At 41.6% G+C, this 22,115-nt stretch overlaps 1 protein-coding gene across 1 annotated transcript in view; it reads right to left on the bottom strand.

Annotated features, from left to right (window-relative positions):
- Positions 1 to 1,608: 1,608 nt before the first annotated feature.
- Positions 1,609 to 22,115, bottom strand: part of pllp (plasmolipin) — a 46,243-nt gene continuing 25,736 nt past the window's right edge. Inside the window, exons 2-4 of the mRNA XM_072547495.1 lie at positions 11,816 to 11,992; positions 5,288 to 5,410; positions 1,609 to 3,854 (exon numbers count right to left, since the gene is read on the bottom strand). Of these exons, the coding sequence (XP_072403596.1) occupies positions 3,735 to 3,854; positions 5,288 to 5,410; positions 11,816 to 11,992 (420 nt within the window). The 3' untranslated portion in view covers positions 1,609 to 3,734. The remainder of the gene's footprint in view (positions 3,855 to 5,287; positions 5,411 to 11,815; positions 11,993 to 22,115) is intronic.

The following is a 22,115-nucleotide window of genomic DNA, read 5'->3' as shown; positions in this document are numbered from 1 at the left end:
ACTTCCTCTGTAATATGTACATTTTTCAAGCTGTCACCAACTATATTCCTACATTCAATATATTTCATGTACTTTTCCACAGTAAATACTGATGCAAAATTCTCGTTTAGTATCTCTCCCATCTCCTGTGCCTCCACACAAAGGCTGCCTTGCTGATCTTTGAGGGGCCATATTCTCTATTAGTTACCCTTTTGTCCTTAATATATTTGCAAAAACCCTTTGGATTCTCCTTAACTCTATTTGCCAAAGCTATCTCACGTTCCCTTTTTGCCCTCCTGATTTTTTTCAAGTATACTGCCTTTATACTCGAAGGATTCACTTGATCTATCCTGTCTATACCTGACATATGCTTCCTTCTTTTTCTTAACCAAACCCTCAATTTCTTTAGTCATCCAGCATTCCCTATACCTACCAGCCTTCCCTTTCACCCTAACAGGAATATACTTTCTCTGGAGTCTCATTACCTCATTTCTGAAGGCTTCCCATTTTCCAGCTGTCCCTTTACCTGTGCCCAATCAACTTTTGAAAGTTCTTACCTAATACCGTCAAAATTGGCCTTTCTCCAATTTAGAACTTCAACTTTTAGATCTGGTCTATCCTTTTCCATCATTATTTTAAAACTAATAGAATTATGGTCACTGGCCCCAAAGTGCTCCCCCACTGACACCTCAGTCACCTGCCCTGCCTTATTTCCCAAGAGTAGGTCAGGTTTTGCACCTTCTCTACTAGGTACATCCACATACTGAACCAGAAAATGTTCTTGTACACACAAATTCCTCAGTCTCTGTAGTTCACACCTCCAGACTAATTGATAAACCGAGTGTGATTAAAGCAGTTTGTTCAGTGACAGTAAATGGATTTGGCATTGGAAAGTTCTCATTCTCAGGGACTTGGCAGATCAGTTTGAAAAACCTGCATTTTATTTCTTTGTGATACAAGTATTGTATTACGTACTTAATTGGAAATACTTCTGTGCAGCTTAAGGAGGGCAAGGTTAGGAGTCACTATACACCAGGTTATAATCGGAGAGGTTTGTTTGAAATCACAAGCTTTTGAAACACTGCTCCTTCATCAGATGGAATGACAATGAGGCAGCTCTCCAAAAGCTTGAGAATTCAAACGAACCTGTTAGACTATAACCTGGTGTCATGTGACTTATGACATTCTCCATCCCAGCTCAAGACCAACATCTCCACATCTTGTTTTATGTAACTATGCTTTTTAATGGAGTAATTGAGAAATGAGAGACTACAATGTACAGAAGTAGGTTCACAATTTTGCAGATCAGATCAAAATTTGATGTAAGATCTTTCAAATTTAATTGCAGCTGGGAGGTCATTCATCAAAACACAGCAAGTTGCAACAGGAGTTTCTCATAGGCATTTTCTAATGCTTATGAGAACTGAAGGAGAGAAATTCTTGTGGACTGTTTTAGATCATACAAGCTGAGAAATTTAACTGCAGGGTATTTCTAAATGGCCCACCCAGTGGAGTTTCAGCCCCATCACCATAACCGATAATGTAGTCAATCACAGGAAAAAGGGCAAAGAAAGGGAACAAAGTCAACACAAAACAACACACAATCACAGGTTTGTGGCATTTTTTTTATTAGAACGTTGTGACATTAAAAATCATAAACAAATGAGAAATTTTATACATTAGATATAATTCAGGAAGTTATTTACAAACAATGTCAGTGCACTATTTTTAAAAATGTTTTAGATAGTTGTGTTAATTAGAATCAATATACTGCAGAAACCACAAAGTGTTTGTTTTAGGTTTTGAAACTAACAAATGAAATGCAGACAAACAAATTGTAAATATATAAGACACATACTGGAGTAGGTACATTTTGATAACACTAGGAGCACTTGAACAAAATTACAGCTGATCTGTCCAAATGAGGACTGCTTTGAAATAGTAATTTCTCATATTGACCAAGTTCCCACAATTTGAAGTAAAATCATTGCTGCTATAAATACAATGGTTTTAGACTCTAAACTAGCAGAAACTCAAATCTATTTTGGAATATTGCTACTGCAATCGTTGCACAATTTAATTTTTCTTCCCCATTGCCCTATATTAAGTTTTGGAATTGCAGCGTGCACACTTGCAGAGCCATACACTTTAGTGATACAGACAAAAATTGTTCATTTTGTCTTGTTGTACCCCACAAAAATCAATCCATCTCCTCCAGTCCTCTGACCCCCCTCACACCATATTCTCATTGTTCCTCTGGCTCTGAGCTACTTTCTAATGCTTTCCTCATCCCAACATTTCCAGGCATGGCTTCACCAGGGCCTCATGTTCTGGACTCCCTCCGTTAATCCATCCTCTTCATCTCCCCCTCCTTTCAAGACTCCGCTTTGACCAACCTGTTATGCTTCTGTCTTTTTGTTTTCAGATTAAGCACCTTAGTTTGTTTCATTTTATTTTTGAATGATACCAAATATCCAAGAGTTTGTATTCTGCTGTGGCTGATGTTTCCTGAGCCACATGTCAACCATAGATTAGGGTCAGGCACCCAGGCTCCATGGCGCACTGAAACTTTGAATTTCTCCTCCGGTACCTCCACAATAGAAGAGATCAGTACCTCAGCAGTACTTTAGAACCCTTGTCCCTCTGTCTCCTCCCAATCCCACCTCAACTTGCCTCCCTATACCCAACAGTCTTGACTTTAAACATTAGAACTCCAACGCACTTGAACTGTATCTACTGTCATCAGTGGTTTAATGATAGCAACAAGAACAATAAACATGATCCAAACCTGTGTGAAGTTCACAATAGTTTTAATTCCTTTAAAACTAATTTCTAGAGTGAGTAGAATCTTTGTAGTTCACACCTCCAAACTAATGGATAAACTGAGTGTGATTAAAGCAATTTGTTCAGTGACAGTAAATGGCTCTGATGTTGGAAAATTCTGAGGGACTTGGAAGATCAATTTGAAAAACCTGCATTTTACTTCGTGATGATGCAAGTATCTTTGAATTGTACTGCATACTTGATGGCAAATATTCCTCACATTTTGTAGAAGGTACAGTTGGATTTTCAATCTCCACCCACTCTAGACAGTGTTGCCAATCTGATATTCCACTTTATCAGTGAAGTTACAATACTGGGCACTGGCAGACCGTGTCGCTATGGCCTATCAACACTAATATAAAACAGCAAGTGTTACCAGATGGTGATCAGGATCAGTTAGGGTTCCCCATCCATCCCTAGCTCAAGTGTATCTGCCCTAGATAAGCAAACTCAGAACCAGCCAATCAGGTCCAACTCCTGGACTATCCAGTCAAGCACTGCACCACCTTTATCCAATTTGGAGTAGTCAATGTGCATTATGCCTTAAAGATGTTTAAACAGCACTCAGGACTATTTCGCAAGTAAATACTCCAAAATGCAGGTGATGCAATTCACTTCCATGCAGTTTGATTACACATCATATAAATGCTTCATGTAAAAGACAAAACTGGTGATATTATTAGTGAAGTATTATAACAGGGCAAACCTTACACAAGTTTGCATTATCAAAAAGTCAAAATTCCAAAACAAAAACAAGATGGTGTATTCTGCTCCTTGGTATCTGCAGTGTATTTAAAGACTGTAACCACCCTCAATGAAGAGCTGGAAATTGAGATGTTTTTGGAGATCGCTGGGACAGCGCAATCTGTTTTATTTAAATAAAAAAAGTGTATAGCAGAATATGTTGTCACCTCCAGCTTGATTCAAAACTCTTATGCTGAATTACTTCCAGTTGCCTGACTTGTTGCTGCATTGCTACCCTGTCCTCGCATTGACAGGAAGCAGAGGAAAGTACTTATCCCATACGATATCATCACCACACCTGCAAAGAACTGAGGAAAAACAGATCATTAGACCCAGCAACATAGAAAACAGATTTCCCTTCTCCACCACTCCGCAGAAGCTGCTGACACGCTGGAAGGCAAGTGAAGCAAGCAGGGAAATAGAATTAAGATCACTTTTCAGTGATTGACTCATATGGTAAAATGAACAGGTCCTAACAGCACATTTAGGATTATTTACTATTTCAGTTGTATGAGAAACTATAGTTGCAACTATTTAAAAAAATGTATAACCTTATAGTGTAACTGCACTTTTCAACAGGTACATTTAGAACAATTATGTTCTGTATTAAAATTTCTAGAGTTCAACTTTTTACTTTGGGAATTAAAAAAAAACCAAGCAGATAACATGTCTCAGTTTTTTTTCATATTACCGTTCTGACTGGAAAATGACACACAAACTGTTGCCCCTCAGTGGACAAGAAAGAACAGAATCTTGAAATTAGAATCAGCTTATTAGGAGTGAAATCAAAAAGCATTCCCCACCCCTACCCCTGCTAAAGAATATTGGAAATCTAGACTTCTTCCACTGAGAAGGCAGTCAGTGTCCAGTCCATTGAAATTTAAGGCTGAGCCTCAACAGACTTTTCTTGGAAAGTGTACTGAAGGATATGGATCAAAAGCTGGTAAATAGAGTGAAGGTACAAATCAGTAATAGTCCACCAAATGTGAAGCACTCTGTGCTAAATAGAGAGTTCATACTCCTATGTTCCTCAAATACATACACCTCTCAGACTAGGATCATGACCATTCCTGAACTTATATAGAAACTTTGTGGTTACTGTGCAAGACAACATTAGTTCAAGGGTAACAAATCCTCAAATTTTCAGGCCAAAATGGCACATTTAAGGGGATATTTATCTTAGGAAGAAGTTCAGTTTTGGTAACGAGCAATCTTTGATTTCAAAATTCAATTGAACATGAAAACTTAAATCATCTAATGAAGGAGGAATCATGTTGTGCTACATTTAGCAAATATACATCACTTTACTAAAAAATAGACTAATGACTGTTAAATCAACCACAAAATTATTTCTGTGGCGATCAAGTTTCTACAGGCTTTGCTGCTTCACATGGTTGGTACAAAGGACATTATACAACTTGAATCTTGATACAAGAGGGAATACACTCTGTTCCCTGCAAGTCTTGTGACTGGTCTCTGCTGACAATAGAAAACAGAAAAAAAACAGCTGTTATTTGCTGTTCAATTTGAACAGCTTTATAAAAACAGAGCCATTAAAAATAACAAGCAAAGATTGTTATAACAAACAAGAAAGGAAATGTACTGTTTATCCTATTATCAAGATTAATAAGATTTATTTCATTATTGTTCATGTCAGATTTTAACATTTTGAACATTAATAAATTAAAACAATCACATTAAACAATAAAAGCCAAGATTTAAAATACATGTATACACTCACCGCAGCAGCTGCTCTGTTGTTGTATCTGTAAGTCCCTTTAAGAGATGTTGGGTCAACAGATGATGCATTGGTAATGAAGGCGGTTAAGTACAGAACTGTAGCACCCAAGTTAAAGTACAGACACTGCAGAATGAAGAAGGTAAAACAGGTTCTCACAAGCTGCAGGTCACTACAGTATATTTAAAAGAATCTTGAATCGACTAGGAATATCTGTGCATTGTCACAAATGTATTCAAATATGTATTCGACAAGCCCCTTCCCAAACACACTGCTTTAAGGGAAAGAGAATTAAGGATTTAAAATCCTGGAGCATGTCGCCATTTAGTAAATTCCAGCTATAAGAATTTTTAGAATTTTACAGGAGGAATGAGGTCAATTGACCTATTTTGTCTGTATTAGCGCTCAGAAGAGTTACCCATCTCACTCCCATTCTCCAGCACTCTCTCCATAGCCTCTAACTTCACTTTTCAATCTATAACCAGCTCTCTTTTGAAATCTCCTCAGATTTCAATCTTCCTCAGAGTCACACCACATGGAAACAGACCCCTCGGTCCAATCAATCAATGCCGACCACATTCCCAAACTAAACTGGTCTCACCTGTCGGATTCATATCCCTCCAAACATTTCTTGTACTTATCCAAATATCTTTAAACATTGTAACTGTCCGCACATCCACCGCTTCCTCTGGAAGCTCATTCCACACATGAACTACTGTAAAAAATTTGCCCCTTGCTGGTTTTTTTAATAAAAAAAAAGAGACATCTCTCGGTCTCTCACCTTAAAAATGTCCCCAGTCTTAAAATCCTCCACTCTGGGTTTCTGTATTCCATAACACTAACCAAGGCCCTACTTTTAAATTGTACGAGTTCTACCTCCTTGGTTTAACAAAATACAATGCCTCACATTTATCCAAGTTAAATGGATAAATATGGTACAGTGGCTCAGTGGTTAGCACTGCTGCCTCACAGCACCAGGGTCCCAGGTTCAATTCCAGCCTTGGGCGACAGTCTGTGTGGAGTTTGCACATTCTCCCAGTGTCTATGCTGGTTTCTTCCGGGTGCTCCGGTTTCCTCCCACAGTCCAAAGATGTACAGGTGAACTGGCCATGCTAAATTGCCCATAATGTTAGGTGCATTAGTCAGAGGGAAACAAGTCTGGGTGGGTTACTCTTCAGAGGGTTGACGTTGACTAGTTGGGCCGAAGGGCTTATTTCCACACTGGAGGGAATCTAATCTAATCAAAACTCCATCTGCCATTGACTTAATTGATCAAGATCTCTTTGTAATCTTAGATAACCTACTTCATCGTCCACTATACCACAAACTTACATCTTTCCATCCAAATCAGTTATATAAAAGGAGACACAAAAGTGAACCCAGCACCCATTCCTATGGAACACAGCTGGTCACAAGCCTCTTTCATCAAATCCAGAATTAAAAAGATACAAGCCAAAGTCTGAAATTTGCCACAATGAAAGCTAACTCTCAGAATCCAAGCTGGATAAGATTCGGTGAAGCTGTAATCCCAGTGAGGTTAACACATGTTGAAGGATCATTCTGGAACCTTCCGAACTTGGGCCCTTTGGAATCACAGTCAAAAAGCACAGCCGGTCAGGCAGCATCCAAGGAGCAGGAGAGTCCATGTTGAGTCACAATCTGGTTTGAGGTTATAACTATTATAAAGTCTCTCCACAATACAGGGTCAGCTTCTCCAAGCAGAAGTGTTAGGTACTCTGAGAATCTGCCCTTATTACAAAAAAGGACAAAAAAAACACACTTATATGGTTTGACATTCTGTACTTTTTACTTGCCAACAACTCAAACTGATGTGATATTTAAAGGCCTTGACATACAATGCAGGATGCAAAAGTGTTGAGATTTCAATGTGCCCCATTTGAGGGTTTTTTTGTGTCATGATGCATGTTTTCAGTTACAAAATTTCAGGATCAGCATTCTGTTGATATAATAAAACATAACAGTGCAGGACAGGCCCTTCAGCCCTCGATGTTGCGCCAACCTGTGAAACCAATCTGAAGCCCTCCAACCTACACTATTCTATTTTCATCCATATGTCTATCCAATAACCATTTAAATGCCCTTAAAGTTGGGCGGGTCTACTATTGTTGCAGGCAGTGCATTCCATGCCCTTACTACTATCGGAGTAAAGAAACCGCTTCTGATATCTGTCCCATATCTATCACCCCTCAATTAAAGCTATGCCCCCTCGTGCTAGCCATCACCAGAGGAAAAAGGTTCTCATTGTCCACCTGATGTAACCCTCCAATTATCTTATAAGTTACCTCTCAACCTTCTCTCCAATGAAAACAGCCTCAAGTCCCTCAGCCTTTCCTCAAAAGATCAGCCCTCCATACCAGGCAACATCCTAGAAAATCTCTTCTGAAACCTTTCTTAAGCTTTCACATCCTTCCTGTAATGTGGTGACCAAAGTTATACGCAATACTTTACGTGCGGCCGCACCAGGAGTTTTGTACAGCTGCAGCATGACCCCATGGTTCCAAACCTCAATACCTCTACCAAAAAAAGCTAGCACATCTTGTGCCTTCTTAACAAACCTATCAACCTGGGTGGCAACTTTCAGGTATCTACGTACCTGGACACAGATCACTCTGCTCATCTACACAACAAGAATCTTACCATTAGCCGAGTACTCTGCGTTCTTGTTACTCCTTCCAAAGTGAATCACCTCACACATTTCCAGATTAAACTCCATTTGCCACCTCTTAGCCCAGCTCTGCAGCTTATCTACATCCCTCTATAACCTACAACATCCTTCATCACTAAACCCAACTCAACCGACTTTCGTGTTATCTGCAAATTTACTAACCTATCCTCTACGCCCTCATCCAGGTCATTTATAAAAATGACAAATAGCAGTAGACCCAAAACAGATCCTTGCCATACACCACTGGTAAGTGAACTCCAGGCTGAACATTTCCCATTAATCACCACCCTCTGTCTTCTTTCAGCTAGCCAACTTCGAATCCAAACCGCTAAATCACCCTCAATCCCATGCCTCCATATTTTCTGCAATAGCCTACCATGGGGAACCTTATCAAATGCCTTACTGAAATCCATATACACCACATCGACTGCTTTACCCTCATCCACCTGTTTGGTCACCTTCTTAAAGAACTCAATAAGGTTTGTGAAGCACGACCTACCCTTCACAAAACGGTGTTGATTATCCCCAATCAACCTATTCTTCAAGATGATTATAAATCCTATCTATCTCTTATAACCTTTTCCAACACTTCACCCACAACCCAAGTAAGGCTCACTGGTCTGTGATTACCAGGGCTGTCTCTAACCCCTTTCTTGAACAAGGGGACAACATTTGCTATCCTCCAGTCTTCTGGTACTACTCTTGTAGACAATGATAACAAAAATCAAGCCAAAGGCTCTGCAATCTCCTCCCTGGCTTCCCAGAGAATCCTAGGATAAATCCCATCCAGCCCAGGGAACTTATCTATTTTCACACTTTCCAGAACTAAGGTCTTTTACATTGAAATAAATGGAGTCTAATTTGTCCGATCTATTTTGTTCTCTGCCCTGCTCTTGCCTGCATTGACTGCTTGACTTTTCAACTGTACTGGCCCCAGACTGCTCTTTCTTGCTAACCTTTCTGGTTCACTCCACTCCCTTAGTGGGTTAACGCCTCCAGAGTAACACTAGCAAATCTCCATGCCAGTATATTACTCTCCTTCCAATTCAGATGCAAACTGTCCTTCTTTTGTAGGCCAATTCTACCCCAGAAGAGATTCCAGTGACCCAAACAGGTGAATCCTTCTCCCTTGTACCAGTTTTTCAGCCATGCATTCTTCTGCTCTATCCTGCTATTCCTACTCTCACTAGCATGTGGCACCAGGAGTAATCTGGATATTACTACCCTTTAGTATATTTTGCACCCTCTGAGACATCCTTGGCTCAGGCACAAGAGAGGCAAATACACCATGTCTGACTGTCAGCTGCAAAATGTCAATCTGTGCCTCCTGACCACTGAGTCCTTCATCACAAATCAATTGGTTAGAACCCAACATACCCCTCTTTACAGTAGAGCCAATCACAGTACCAGTGACGTGGCTGTCAGTGCTACATTCCCCTGAGAGTCTATAATCCTTGTACTCTCCATAGCAGTATACTTTCTATTTTTGAGATGGGGATAGTCACAGGAGACCCCTGGACTACCGGCCTCCCTTTCCTAAAGGTAATACATCTACACAGCTTTTCCTGTAGCATCCTACCTTACTGACACAGAGGATAGGAACAGGAGATGACCATTCAAGCCTGCTCCACCATTCATCACGATCATGGCTGACCGTCCAACTCAATAGCCTAATCCTGCTTTCTCCCCGTTACCTTTGATCCCATTCACCCCAAGTGCTATATCTAGTCACATCTTGAATACATTCAATGTTTTGGCATCAGCTACTTCCTGGGGTAATGAATTCCACAGGCTCACCCCTCTTTGGGTGAAGAAAGGTCTCATCTCTGTCTGAAATCATCCACCCCGAATCCTCAGACTGTGAACTCTGATCCTGAAGGATGGACCTTCAGGAACATCCTCCCTTCGTCTACCTTATCCAGATGGTTAGGATTTTCTAAGCCTCAATGCAGATACCACCACCCCCTCACTCATGTAAACACCAGTGAAAACAATCGTCAGTCAGTCAGTCAGTCAGTCAGTCAGTCAGTCAGTCAGTCAGTCAGTCAGTCAGTCAGTCAGTCAGTCAGTCAGTCAGTCAGTCAGTCAGTCAGTCAGTCAGTCAGTCAGTCAGTCAGTCAGTCAGTCAGTCAGTCAGTCAGTCAGTCAGTCAGTCAGTCAATCAGTCAATCAGTCAATCAGTCAATCAGTCAATCAGTCAATCAGTCAATCAGTCAATCAGTCAATCAGTCAATCAGTCAATCTCTCTTCATACGTCAGGTCCCACCATCCCTGGGATCAGCCCGGTGAACCTTCGCTGCACTCCCCTGACTGTAAGAGCATCCTTCCTCAGAAGAAAAGGAGCCCAAAACTGCACACAATCTTCTAGGTGTGGCCTCACCAAGGCCCTGTATAACTGCAGCTCCTGTACTTGAAACCTCTCGCAATGAAGGCCAACATACTATTTGCCTTCTTTCCTGCCTGCTGCACCTACATGCTCGCCTTCAGTGACACCCAGGTCCTGCTGCACTCTCCCCTTCCCAATTTACAGCCAGCCATTCAGGTAGTAATCTGCCTTCTTGTTTTAGTTTCCAAAGAGAATAACCTCAGATTTATTAAAATTATACTGCACCTGCCATTGCTTTGCCCACTCTGTCCAGATCATGCTGAAGGATCTCTGCATTCTTGTCACAGTTCACCCTCCCACCCAACTTGGTACCATGGGGGTGGGGGGGTTACGGGGAAGAGAGAAAAAAAGAGAAAGAAGCCGGAAACAAACTGATCCACTGGAAAAAAACTTCATGAATGTGATTGATTTAATCTTAAAACACAGTTTGGAGATATCTAAAGACTCTAATTCATTTAGTTGGAAATGTGGGGAGGTCTTGAAAGTGTTCTTTGGAAGAATACTTGCCAGAGCTGCAGTTATAAAAACTTATTTACCCTTGTCCTGAAGTCCCCATGTCCATCTAATAACTCCTTTATTAAGGCCACTTACTATGTTCAGCCAATCTTATATTCTCTATATTGTACATAGTATTTTAAACTATAGCCAGAGAACAATTGCTGTAACAACCAGACCAGAATGGGAGAAGGCAAACAAGTTTATGCTTTCTTCCCACAGATGCTGCTAAACCAGCTGAGTTTTGTCAGGAACTTCTGTGTTTGTTACCAAAGAATGCAGTCAAAATGAGAATGCACCATCTGGGGCCAAGGTTTTGCTCTGTTACCTACAAGGTGGGAAACTCCTTTGAGCATCAACCACCACAATACAAAGATAAACAAATTTAGCAATGCATTTTGGGTAATGCATGATAAACCAGAGAACAGGCAACAAAATCCTTTATGATAAAAAGGTGAAAACATTTTGATTGGTGGCTATTTGGACCAACATGCCTTGTGCTGGATCTTTGATTAAAAGAAACAGATATAATTAGTCCATTATCTTGCCTCAAAACCCAGCAACTTTCTTCATTTCAAAACAAAATGTAGCCAATTCCCCTTTGGAAGTTAATGCTGAAATCTGCTCCCACTCGGAGCTCAGGTGCTCTATTTAGATCATAATGAGGACCGATTTAAGCATAACTTATCACTTCTGGCTGTTTACGTGATGATCAGGAATGAAAGTGAATGGGGAGTGCCAGAGATACTCATGGTACTGGCCTGATCCCTACCACTCACTAGGGCTTACTTTTGCAGAGTGACAAATGACTTGCATCCTGAAACCAAGTTTTAAAAGTAGGGAACTGAAAAACTGATGAAACCAAATGGACAGTGTGTTGTCTGTTCACCATAGTGACAAATGCCGCTTGTTCCTGGAGCATCACTTACACTGAAAAGGTGCTGCTGTTTAAATTGAAACTTACCAGATGAGCCCATGGCACCATTGGCAGTTTCGGAGTCAGCCTCAGCACGTAGAAGACAAAGATAACAATGGTGAGTATCCATAGGGTTACAGCCACAAAGATCACCCATCCGAATGCAGAATCACCGCGGGAGATTCTTGAACCAGCAATCAATGCCCACACGAGCAAGCCAAAAGCCTGTACAAAACAAAACAAAGCCGTTAGAAAGAACTTGCATTTAAATAGCACCCTTCCCTCCGGATGCTCACAGATCAATAAGTGCATTTTGTGAAAGGTCATGTTGTAGAAATTGCAGCCATTTTCCACATTACATGCTCCCATGAACAGCAGTGAGTAAATGCTCAGGTAATAGGTTCTCAGCAGATTGGTCAGGATCCTCAAAATAAAAATCTCTCTCTCTTGCTGCTCTTCAAAGCAGGGCCATGAATCCTTTTACATTTACGTGAGATGAATATTTTGTTCCAAAGCAGTTCAGTGTTGGAGTTTCAATCTGGATTTGGTGCTTAACCTTTAGAGTGAGACCCCATCCACAGCTCGAACAGAGATTAAAGTGCTATTACTGTAACAGAGCCATTAAAAGCAGAGTACTTCTCAGAGTCATACAGCACAGAAACAGATCTTTCGGTCCAACCAGTCCATGCTGAACATAATCCCAAACTAAAATGGTCCCACCTGCTTGTTTCTGGATCATATCTGTCAAAACCTTTCCTATTCATGTATCTCTTTTCAATATTGTGGTTGTACCCACATCCACCACTTCCTCAAAGTTCATTCCACACATGAACCACTCTCTGTGTAAAACATTCGCCGTCATGTTTTTTTAAAATCTCTCTCCTCTCACCTTAAAAATGTGCCCAGAGTCTTAAAATTCCCCATCTTAGGAAAAAAGACAACTATCCTTAACTATCTATACTTCTCATTATTTTATAAACTTCTAATCTAGTCACCTGTCAACCTCCTAACTGCCAGTGAAAACAAAAGTCCTCGTCTTTCATAACCAAAACTTTCAATACCAGGCAACATCCTGGAAAATCTCTTCGGAACCCTCTCCAACTTGATAATATCCTCCCTATAAATGGGCAATCAAAACTGGACACAGTATCCTGGAAGAGGCCTCACCAATGTCCTGTACAACCTTAACATGACTTCCCAACTCATACACTCAAAGGACTGAACAATGAAGGCAAATGTCTTTTTTAAACATCCTGTCCATATATTTGATGCAAGAAAGAGCACGAGGTAAATAAAAACTGGGAAGTTCCGTTTGTCCTAACAAAGCCTGGTCTCCAACTCCAGTATTAGAGCATCCAGATCAGTTCTAGGACAGAGTTAAGAATCCTCCCTTTACCATCACAGGCAGGTTAACACAAATTGCTTTTTTAATTAGTAGGAAAACCATTATCACTAATGATATATAATCTGTTAGAAATGTACATTTTGGGCTTGTGTGTTGAGGGGAATACTGAAAATTGTAAAGCATTCATTATTAGGTGTTCTTTTAAAAGACACAGTCACATTATTTCAGTGCAGCACCTCTTCCAGTTGACCCTAATATCGAAGCAATTTGATTCATGCCACGTGGTATCACAAAACAGAGTGAGGCACTGGATACTATAAAGGCTCTGGGCCCAGACAACATCCCATCAATAGTAGCGAAGACACCTACCCCAGAACTTGCTGTTCCCCCAGTCATAGAGTAATAGAAATAGACCTTTCGGTCCAACTTGTCCATGCCGACCAAGTTTTCCAAACTAAACTAGTTCCACTTGCCAATGTTTGGTCCATATCCCTCCAAACCCTTCCTATGCATGTACTTACTAAACGTCTTTTAAATATTATAACGGTGTCTGCAGCCCACCACTTTCTCTGGCAGTTCATTCCACATGTGTGGTGTATGAAAAAGATCCCCCTCAGGTTCCTTTGAAATCTCTCTCATCGTAAAGGTATGCCCCCTAGTTTTGAACCGATCCACCCTGTAGCAGTTTCAGGGCAATCCCAAGTTTTAAAAAAAGGGAAGACTGAAAGAAAATGGCCTTTTGTGAAAAACTAGTCGTAACCAGGCATCTGTGCAGGCAGGATTTCCCAGCAGGCCTGCCAGAATAAGGACACACCTTCTTCTGGGGACAGAGATCCTCAGAGGTATGAGGCAACTCGACCAACAAAATGGCACCCACCAGACATTGTTTAAAGGGACAGGCATAGAAATGGGAACGAGCCCCAAAACTGAACAATGGAGCCTATCTAGTTAATGGGATAACAATTTCCCCTAACCTGAAAACAGTTTGGGAAGCTTCATGAAGTAAACTTGGGATGGCATCAACCCTTTTGTTTGCGTGAACAATGAGATTAAACTAGCCCCAATCACTGGAGAGGGGCAGAGCCAGCCTACCCTTTGGAATCTTCGAGGAGAAAGTGAGGACTGCAGATGCTGGAGATCAGAGCTGAAAATGTGTTGCTGGAAAAGCGCAGGTCAGGCAGCATCCAAGGAACAAGAGAATCGACGTTTCGGGCATAAGTTCCTGAAGAAGGGCTTATGCCCGAAATGTCGATTCTCTTGTTCCTTGGATGCTGCCTGACCTGCTGCACTTTTCCAGCAACACATTTTCAGCTACCCTTTGGAATCGCAAGGGTAAAAGGGGACAGAACAGCCAGCTATTGGGGCTCTTTTCCTTTTCACTCTCCTCGCTCTGAGCTCACTGCATCTCTGGACATCAACCCTTTGGGGCTGAAGACAGGTCAGGCTATAAACAGCGAGTTCGGTTCAGCACTCTCTCTTCAGTGGAATTGCCCTAGTGCAGCATTCCGGGTCTTTGAAGTTTCAGAGCTTGCTGGAGAGAGACTACCATAGTAATCGGCGAACCCCCCCAGACACCGGACTGACTATGGAGTAAAGGAAAGAGGCCTCACTTCCACAACCCTAGGGAAAATACTTTTGCTATTCACCTGATCTATGCCCCTCATGATTTTATAAACCCAAGGTCACCCCTCAAACTCCTGGGCTCCAGTGAGAAAAGTCCCAACCTATCCCTATAGCTCAAATCCTTCAGTTCTGGCAACATCCTTGTAAATCTTTTCTGAACCCTCTCCAATTTAAGTAATATCCTTCCTATAGCAAGGTGACCAGAACCTTACACCCTACTCCAATACTGGCCTCACCGCCACCCTGCACCACCTCAAAATCACATTCCAACTCCGATACTCAATGGTCTAAGCAATGAAAATAACACTGGCAATGATCTGACAATGTGGAAAATCACCCAGTTACGTCATGTACACAAAAGCAGAATAACCCCAATCCAGCCAGTTACCACCCCAATAATCTACTCTCAATAATTGGCAAAAACAATGGAAGGTCTCATCAACAGTGCTATCGAGAGATTTACAATAATGACTTGGTCACTGACAATCAGTTAGGGCTCGGCCAAGGTTCCTTGGCTCCTGACCTCATTACAATGTCAGTCCAAACATGGACTAGAACGGAATTCCAGAGGGGGAGGAGAATAACTGTCCATGATAGGATGCGAAGGAAATCATGTGTGAATGGGAATCAGGGGGAAAACTCTGCTATCGGATAGAAGATCGGTGTGGTTGTTGGTGGTCAATCATCTCAACTCCAGGATTCCCTTAGAGTAAAGTCCTAGGCCCAAACTTCTTTAGCTGCTTCAATGAATCCCCTTCATCACAAGGTCAGAAGTGGAGATATTCACTGAAGATTGCACAATGTGTCCTCACCATTCACAACATCTCAGATACTCAGAAGTAATTAGTGTTCATATGCGGCAAGACCTGCATAATATGCAGATTCGAGCTGACAAGTGGCACGTAAAACTCCTGCATATAAGTGCCAGGAAATGGCCATCTGAAACAAGACAGAATCTAAGCTCCCCCACCCCTGCCCAATTATCATCATCCTGGGGTTACCATTGACCAGAAACTGGACTGGATAAGACATAAAATACAGTGGCTCCAAGAGCAGATCAGAGACTAGGAATTCTGCAGTGAGTAACTCCCCTCCTGACTCCCTAAAGCCTGTCCACCATCTACAAGTGAGGAGTGTGATGGAATATTCCAGGATGGGTTGCAGCTCTAATACACAAGCAGCTTGACACCATCCAGGACAAAGCAGCCTGCTTAACTGGCAGTAGACATGGTACGATTTACTTCCTTTGCCATGACACAGTGACAACAGTGTGACCTACAGGAACTGACTACAGCACCTTCTAAATTTGCAGCCTCTACCATCTACAAGGATAAGGACAGCAGCTCCAGGCAGTGGTGTTCACGTGCAAAGTTGCCCTCCACAATCCTGAATTGGATCAATAATTATTGTTGTTGGGTACAATAATCCTGAAACTCCCTCCCTAACACTGAATATCTCTACACTTCAAAGACTGCCGTAGTTTTAATGCTAACCACCACCTTCGCCAGGACTAATAGGTAAAAGGCAATAAATGCAACACCCACACCCAAGAACAATTTTTTTAAAATTAGAAAGTGCGCTCAAAAGGTTATCCCACTTTGAGAACAATTGTTACTAATCAAAGAGTTCTAGTTTGAAGATATCCGCAGTCCATCGCTATGTTCTTTATAGTTCACTACAGGGATACCTAGCCTGATTTGGCTTTCAGGTATAGGCTTAGGTTCCAGATTCAATCTCTAGCTCACTGATGTTAGTGACAGAGTTAGAATTGGCATTAATCTGACAGTGTTGGGAAGAGGAAAGAGCAATTCAAAACAGCGGATCAAATTCAAGAAATTCAAATCCAATTCAAAACAAGAATTTAAAAAAAACAAGAATTCTAGAACAAGATACAAGAAATTGTTAATATTACCCTAAATGAATTAGCATTTGTGAATCCTTGCGAGGGAAGAATTGTACATAGCTGTACAGTGCGCTTTGTTGTTTTAAGGGCTGATCCATTCTCACTGCTGCATTTCCATTGTTTTCACCGGCGCAGATTGACAATGGATTCAGTGTTCCCATTTTTGTTTGCTCTGTAATGTGTTGTCATAGTGCATGACATGCTTCAATAGGCTTCCCTTGTCACTATAAAAAAATTGAATGAAATGTAATCCTATGTCATCAAGGTATTGTTAATGCTTGTTGCAGTGTGAGGAGCAATAATTGGCAAAGTGCTCTACTGATTCCAATCTGTAAGCCACAGTACTCAGGATTTCAATAGATGGTGACATCTGGAGATGAACAAAAGGGTGATAAGTCCCCAAGCTCTCCCGCATTCACCCTCCAGAGATGGGGAGAAGGCTAGAATGTGAGTCCCTCTGAGGAAACTGTGACCAGTACATCAGTATCATTTTTGTTTTACAACACAGTCAAACTATTTTGATGAGCTTGCAGATTATTGGAGGACATTGTCCATCTCATTACTGATGAATGTTTGAATGTTCTGTGCCCTGAAGCAAGTTTGTAAACGAACATATTATGAGAACTGACTGGGTTAGGGAAAAGACAATATGAACATTTTACTGAATGTTCCAAAGTTCTCTTCATAGGAACTTTATATTTAACTATTGCTGTTGTATGTGCATTTTGGCTTTATGACAGCTCACATTTAAAGGATTTCATGTGTTGCTTAACTTGATATTTTGCGACTGAGTCACAAGGTTCCAGATTCAATCCTACTTCAAGATTAGAGCACAAACATGGAGACAAACTCTCCAGTGCAGTACATTACTGAGGGAAGGCTGCACTGCCAAAGGAACTGCCTTTACACTGAAACATCAAAAACAGATGTAAAATGTTTCATGAGAAGCAAGAATGACTCCCATGCCCTGGTCAAGGTTTATTTGTCAGAACACAATCCAAAAAAAAAGTCATTATAACATTTAGAATGCTGATTTCAGACCCCAGGGTGGCATATGGATGTTAGTTCCTTTTATTTAAAGGAAAAGTAACTCTTCACAAAAGATAGCAGTCAAAAGTCTCAAACAGTGACCTAACGGGTCTGAGAATAGGTGACTGCGAAACCATGCTGAGGGGCTCATGGTACATAAACATTGAAGGTCATTAGTTCTTTAGTTTAGGATAATTAGGGATTGGTTTGAGTTCAGAAAATCCAGAGGTTGAAAGCTTTTAGGGCAGTTTGGAGAGGACCGAGTGGCCTCAAATCATTTAGAGTCAGAGCCCTACAGCACAGAAGATAGGCCCTTTGGCCCAAATATGTCCACCAAAATGCTTGCCCATGCCAACCCAATTTCCCTGCACTTGGCCCATATCCTTCTAAACCTTTCCTATCCATACATTTGTCTAAATGCCCTTTTAAATTTTGTTAATGAACCCACCTCAACCACTTCAGCTGGTAGCTCATTCCATACACATACCGCACTAAAAAAGGTTGCCCCTCTGGTTCCCTTTTATTCTTTCCAACTAACCTTAAACTGATGCCCTCTAGTCCTCGATTCCCCAACTCTTGAAAAAAAACAATTGCATTCACCCTATCCATGCCTCTTGTGATCTTATACACTTCTATAAAAAAGTTCCCTCATCAGTCTCCTATGCTCTGAAGAAAAGGTCCTAGTTTGTCCAACCTCTCCCTATAACTCAGACCACTGAGTCCAGACAACAACCTTGTAAATTTCTTCTGCACTCTTTCCAGTTTAATAACATCCTGTAATATAACAAGGTGACCAAAACTGAACACAGTACTCCAAGTGCGGCCTCACTAATGTCCTGTACAACTGCAACGTAACTTCCCAACTTCTATACTCAATGCCCTGACTGAAGGATACTGTGTCAAAAGCCTTCCTCACTGCCCTGTCTGCCTGTGACTCTGTTTCACTACACTCCTCAAGGCCCTACCATCCACCGTGAAACTCTTGCCTTGATTTGACTTTTCAAAATGCAAGATGACACTTATCTATATTAAACTTAATTTGCCATTTCTCAGCCCACTTCCCCAGTTGATCAAGGTCCTGCTGCACTTTTCAATAACCTTCCTCACTGTCCACGATACCACCTATTTCAGGGTCTTCTGCAAACTTACTAATTATGCCTTGTACATTCTCATCCAAATCAATCATCGATATACATAAACAGTAATGGGCCCAGCACCGACCCTGAGGCACTCCAATAGTCACAGGCCTCCAGTCTGACAAGCATCCTTTCACTATTACCCTCTGCTTCCTACCATCAAGCCAATTGTATATCCAATTTGCTAGCTCTCCCTGGATTCCATGCTATCTAACCATCCAAGCAGCCACCATGTGGAACCTTATCAAAGGCCTTGCTGAAATCCATATAGGCTATGTCTACCGCCCTGCCCTTGTTGACCATCCTGGTCACTTCGAAGAACTCTAACACATTTATGGGCGGCACGGTGGCACAGTGGTTAGCACTGCTGCCTCACAGCGCCTGAGACCCGGGTTCAATTCCCGCCTCAGGCGACTGACTGTGTGGAGTTTGCACGTTCTCCCAGTGTCTGTCTATATTCCTCCGGGTGCTCCGGTTTCCTCCCACAGTCCAAAGATGTGCAGGCCAGGTGAATTGGCCATGCTAAATTGCCCATAGTGTTAGGTAAGGGGTAAATGTAGATGTAGGGGTATGGGTGGGTTACGCTTCGGCGGGGCGGTGTGGACTTGTTGGGCCGAAGGGCCTGTTTCCATACTGTAAGTAATCTAATCTAAGTAATCTAATCTAATCTAATCTAATTTGTGAGGCATGATCTCCCTTGCATGAAACCATGCTGACTATTCCTAATCAAACCCTGTCTTTCCAAATGCATATATATTTTAATCTCAGAATCTTCTCAAGTACTTACCCAGCACTGATGTTAGGCCCACTGATCTATAGTTCCCATGTTTTTGTTTGCAGCCCTTCTTGAGGGCACAACATTTGCTTCCCCCCCACCCCCCCCAGTCTTCCCAGACTTCATCAGTGACTAACGATGATACAAAAACATCGGCCAGGGCCCCCACAATCCTTCCCTAGCCTCTTGCAGTGTTCTTGGATATATCTGGTCAGGACCAGGAGATTTATCCACCTTCATACATTTTAATACATCCAACACCTCCTCTAAATGTGATATGGACTATCCCCTTTATGTCATCACTAACTTCCAAGTCATCATGTCTTTCCCCTCAGCAAAAAGAGAGGAGAATATTCATTGAGAACTTCCCCCATCTCCCGCAGTTCTACCCATTAATGTCAACTTTGGTCCTTGAAGGGTATTATGGTCTGTCCAGTTTTTTTTTCCTTTAATACACTTAAAGAACCTCTTTGGATTCACCCTAATCTTCTCAGCCAAGGCTATCTAATGGTCCCTTTTCACCCTCCTGATGTCCCTCTTCAGTAAACTCCCGTAAACCTCCGGAGATTCCCTTGATCCCAGTTGACTGTAGCCAAGCCTTTTCTCTGATCAAAGCCTCAATATCTCCTCGTCCAGGGTTCGCTATTCCCCTTCCCCTTCACCCTCACAGGAACATACAGACCTTGAACTCTAGCTATCGCACTTTGAAAGCCTCCTACTTGCCAGAGGTTCCTTTGCCTGCAAACAAACTACTCTAATCAACCCCTTGCAAGCTCCTGTCTAATTCCATCAAAATTCACCTTGCCTCAATTTAGAACTTGAACACTTGGACCAGTTTTGTCCTTCTCCATAACTAGTCAATAGAACTATGGTCACTGATCCCAAAGTGCTCCCCCACTGCCATATCCATTGCCTGTCCTTCCACATTTCCCAAGAAAAAGTCGAGTTTTGCCCTTTCCATGTGGGACCCTCTATAGACTGCTTGAGGAAAAGACTTTCCTGAACATATTTAAAGAAATTCCATCCCATCTAAGCCCTTAACACTCTGGCAGTCACAGTCTATGTTAGGAAAATTAAAATCCCCTACTCCAACTATCCCTATTGCTCCTGCAAGTCTTCCCAATCTCCCTGCATATTTGTTCCTCTAATTCTCCTTGACTATTTGGGTGCCTCTAATAACAACCCCAATAATGTCACCAACTCCTTATTTCTTAGCTCCACCCACAGCCTCGATGGAATATTCTTCAGTTATTTCATCCCTGATTACTGCTGTGATACTCACCGTAATCAAAAATTGAACTCCCCCTCCCCTCTTTCCACCACCTCAAGCATGTGTACCCTGGTATGTTAAGCTGCCAGTCCTGTCCCTCCCTTAGCCATGTTTCTGTAACGGCTATAATATCCCAGTCCCCAAATATCTATCCATGCATGGAGTTAATCAGACCCACCTGTCAGTCGTTTTGCACTAAAATAACTGCGATTCAATCCATCAGGTATTCCTTGTCCCTGACCTGCCTCTTCACTTTACTATTTCTGATTACTGTATCTCCTTTGAGATTGCACTTGACTCCCTGCTGTTGAGGATCCCACACCTCCCTGCCAATCTAGTTTTAAACCCTCCCTTGCAGCAAGAGTTTAAGTTCTCTCTCCTGACAGAAACAGTCAAGGAAAGCAATCAACTTAGTAGAAACATTTAACTTGTGGAACTTCTACACCATAAGAGTTGGAGTAGAAAACTACAGGTTACTAGACCTGGGGAAGCTTAGGATGTTCAGGAGGAATTCATTTTGATAGATTTGGAAAAGACTCAAATGGACTCCACATCCACAGCAACGCTCAGGAGTCGGTGAATTTGAAACCAAAAAGGAACTGGGAGATAGGGTACATGCTTTCTCAATTTGAATCACTAAATCATGGCTTTGGAAAGCAAGCTGAAGCTTTGTTTTACTGTTTTAAAATCTAACCATTTTCTATATTTAGAGGGCTTGTTTTTATTCATGTCATTCATTTTAGTAATAAACTTCAGTTCTGTCAAACAGCCTCTGCATCTCATGTGACTGACCACCATTTTAAACTACAATGTGATCCAACAGGCCAGACTTCATTCAGGGTCCAGAACAGAACAGTCAGTTAGCATCATTGAAAAAAAATAGATTAGCTGGACATTACCATGCTGCTGTTCCTGGGAGCTCACCATGTAAAAAATAGCTGAATACTTCCAACAATATACTTCAAAAAGAGAAAAAAAAAACCTTCTTTGCTTCAAAGTTTCACACAGTCAGTCATCGATGATCGTGAAAGATGTTACATGAAGCACTTTTCATTTTCTTAAAAGCATAGCTTCCATGCTTTTCAACTATATTCACCAAACTTAGAAACTCAAATGTTATAAGCCACTTACTCAACCTGCTTTGATGATTAGTTAACCTACACCCGCTTTAGGATAGCGCCCCGATTTTACATTGCCTCATCATTCTTCCGACCAAATTGGAATGTCACATTTCTCTGCGTTAAAGTTGCATCTGCCACTTGTCTGC

This window comes from Chiloscyllium punctatum, chromosome 26 (genome assembly GCF_047496795.1).
Source record: "Chiloscyllium punctatum isolate Juve2018m chromosome 26, sChiPun1.3, whole genome shotgun sequence".
Taxonomy (NCBI): Eukaryota; Metazoa; Chordata; class Chondrichthyes; order Orectolobiformes; family Hemiscylliidae; genus Chiloscyllium; species Chiloscyllium punctatum.
Note: the sequence above shows the minus strand (reverse complement) of the source record. Positions and strands in the feature narration are given on the sequence as shown.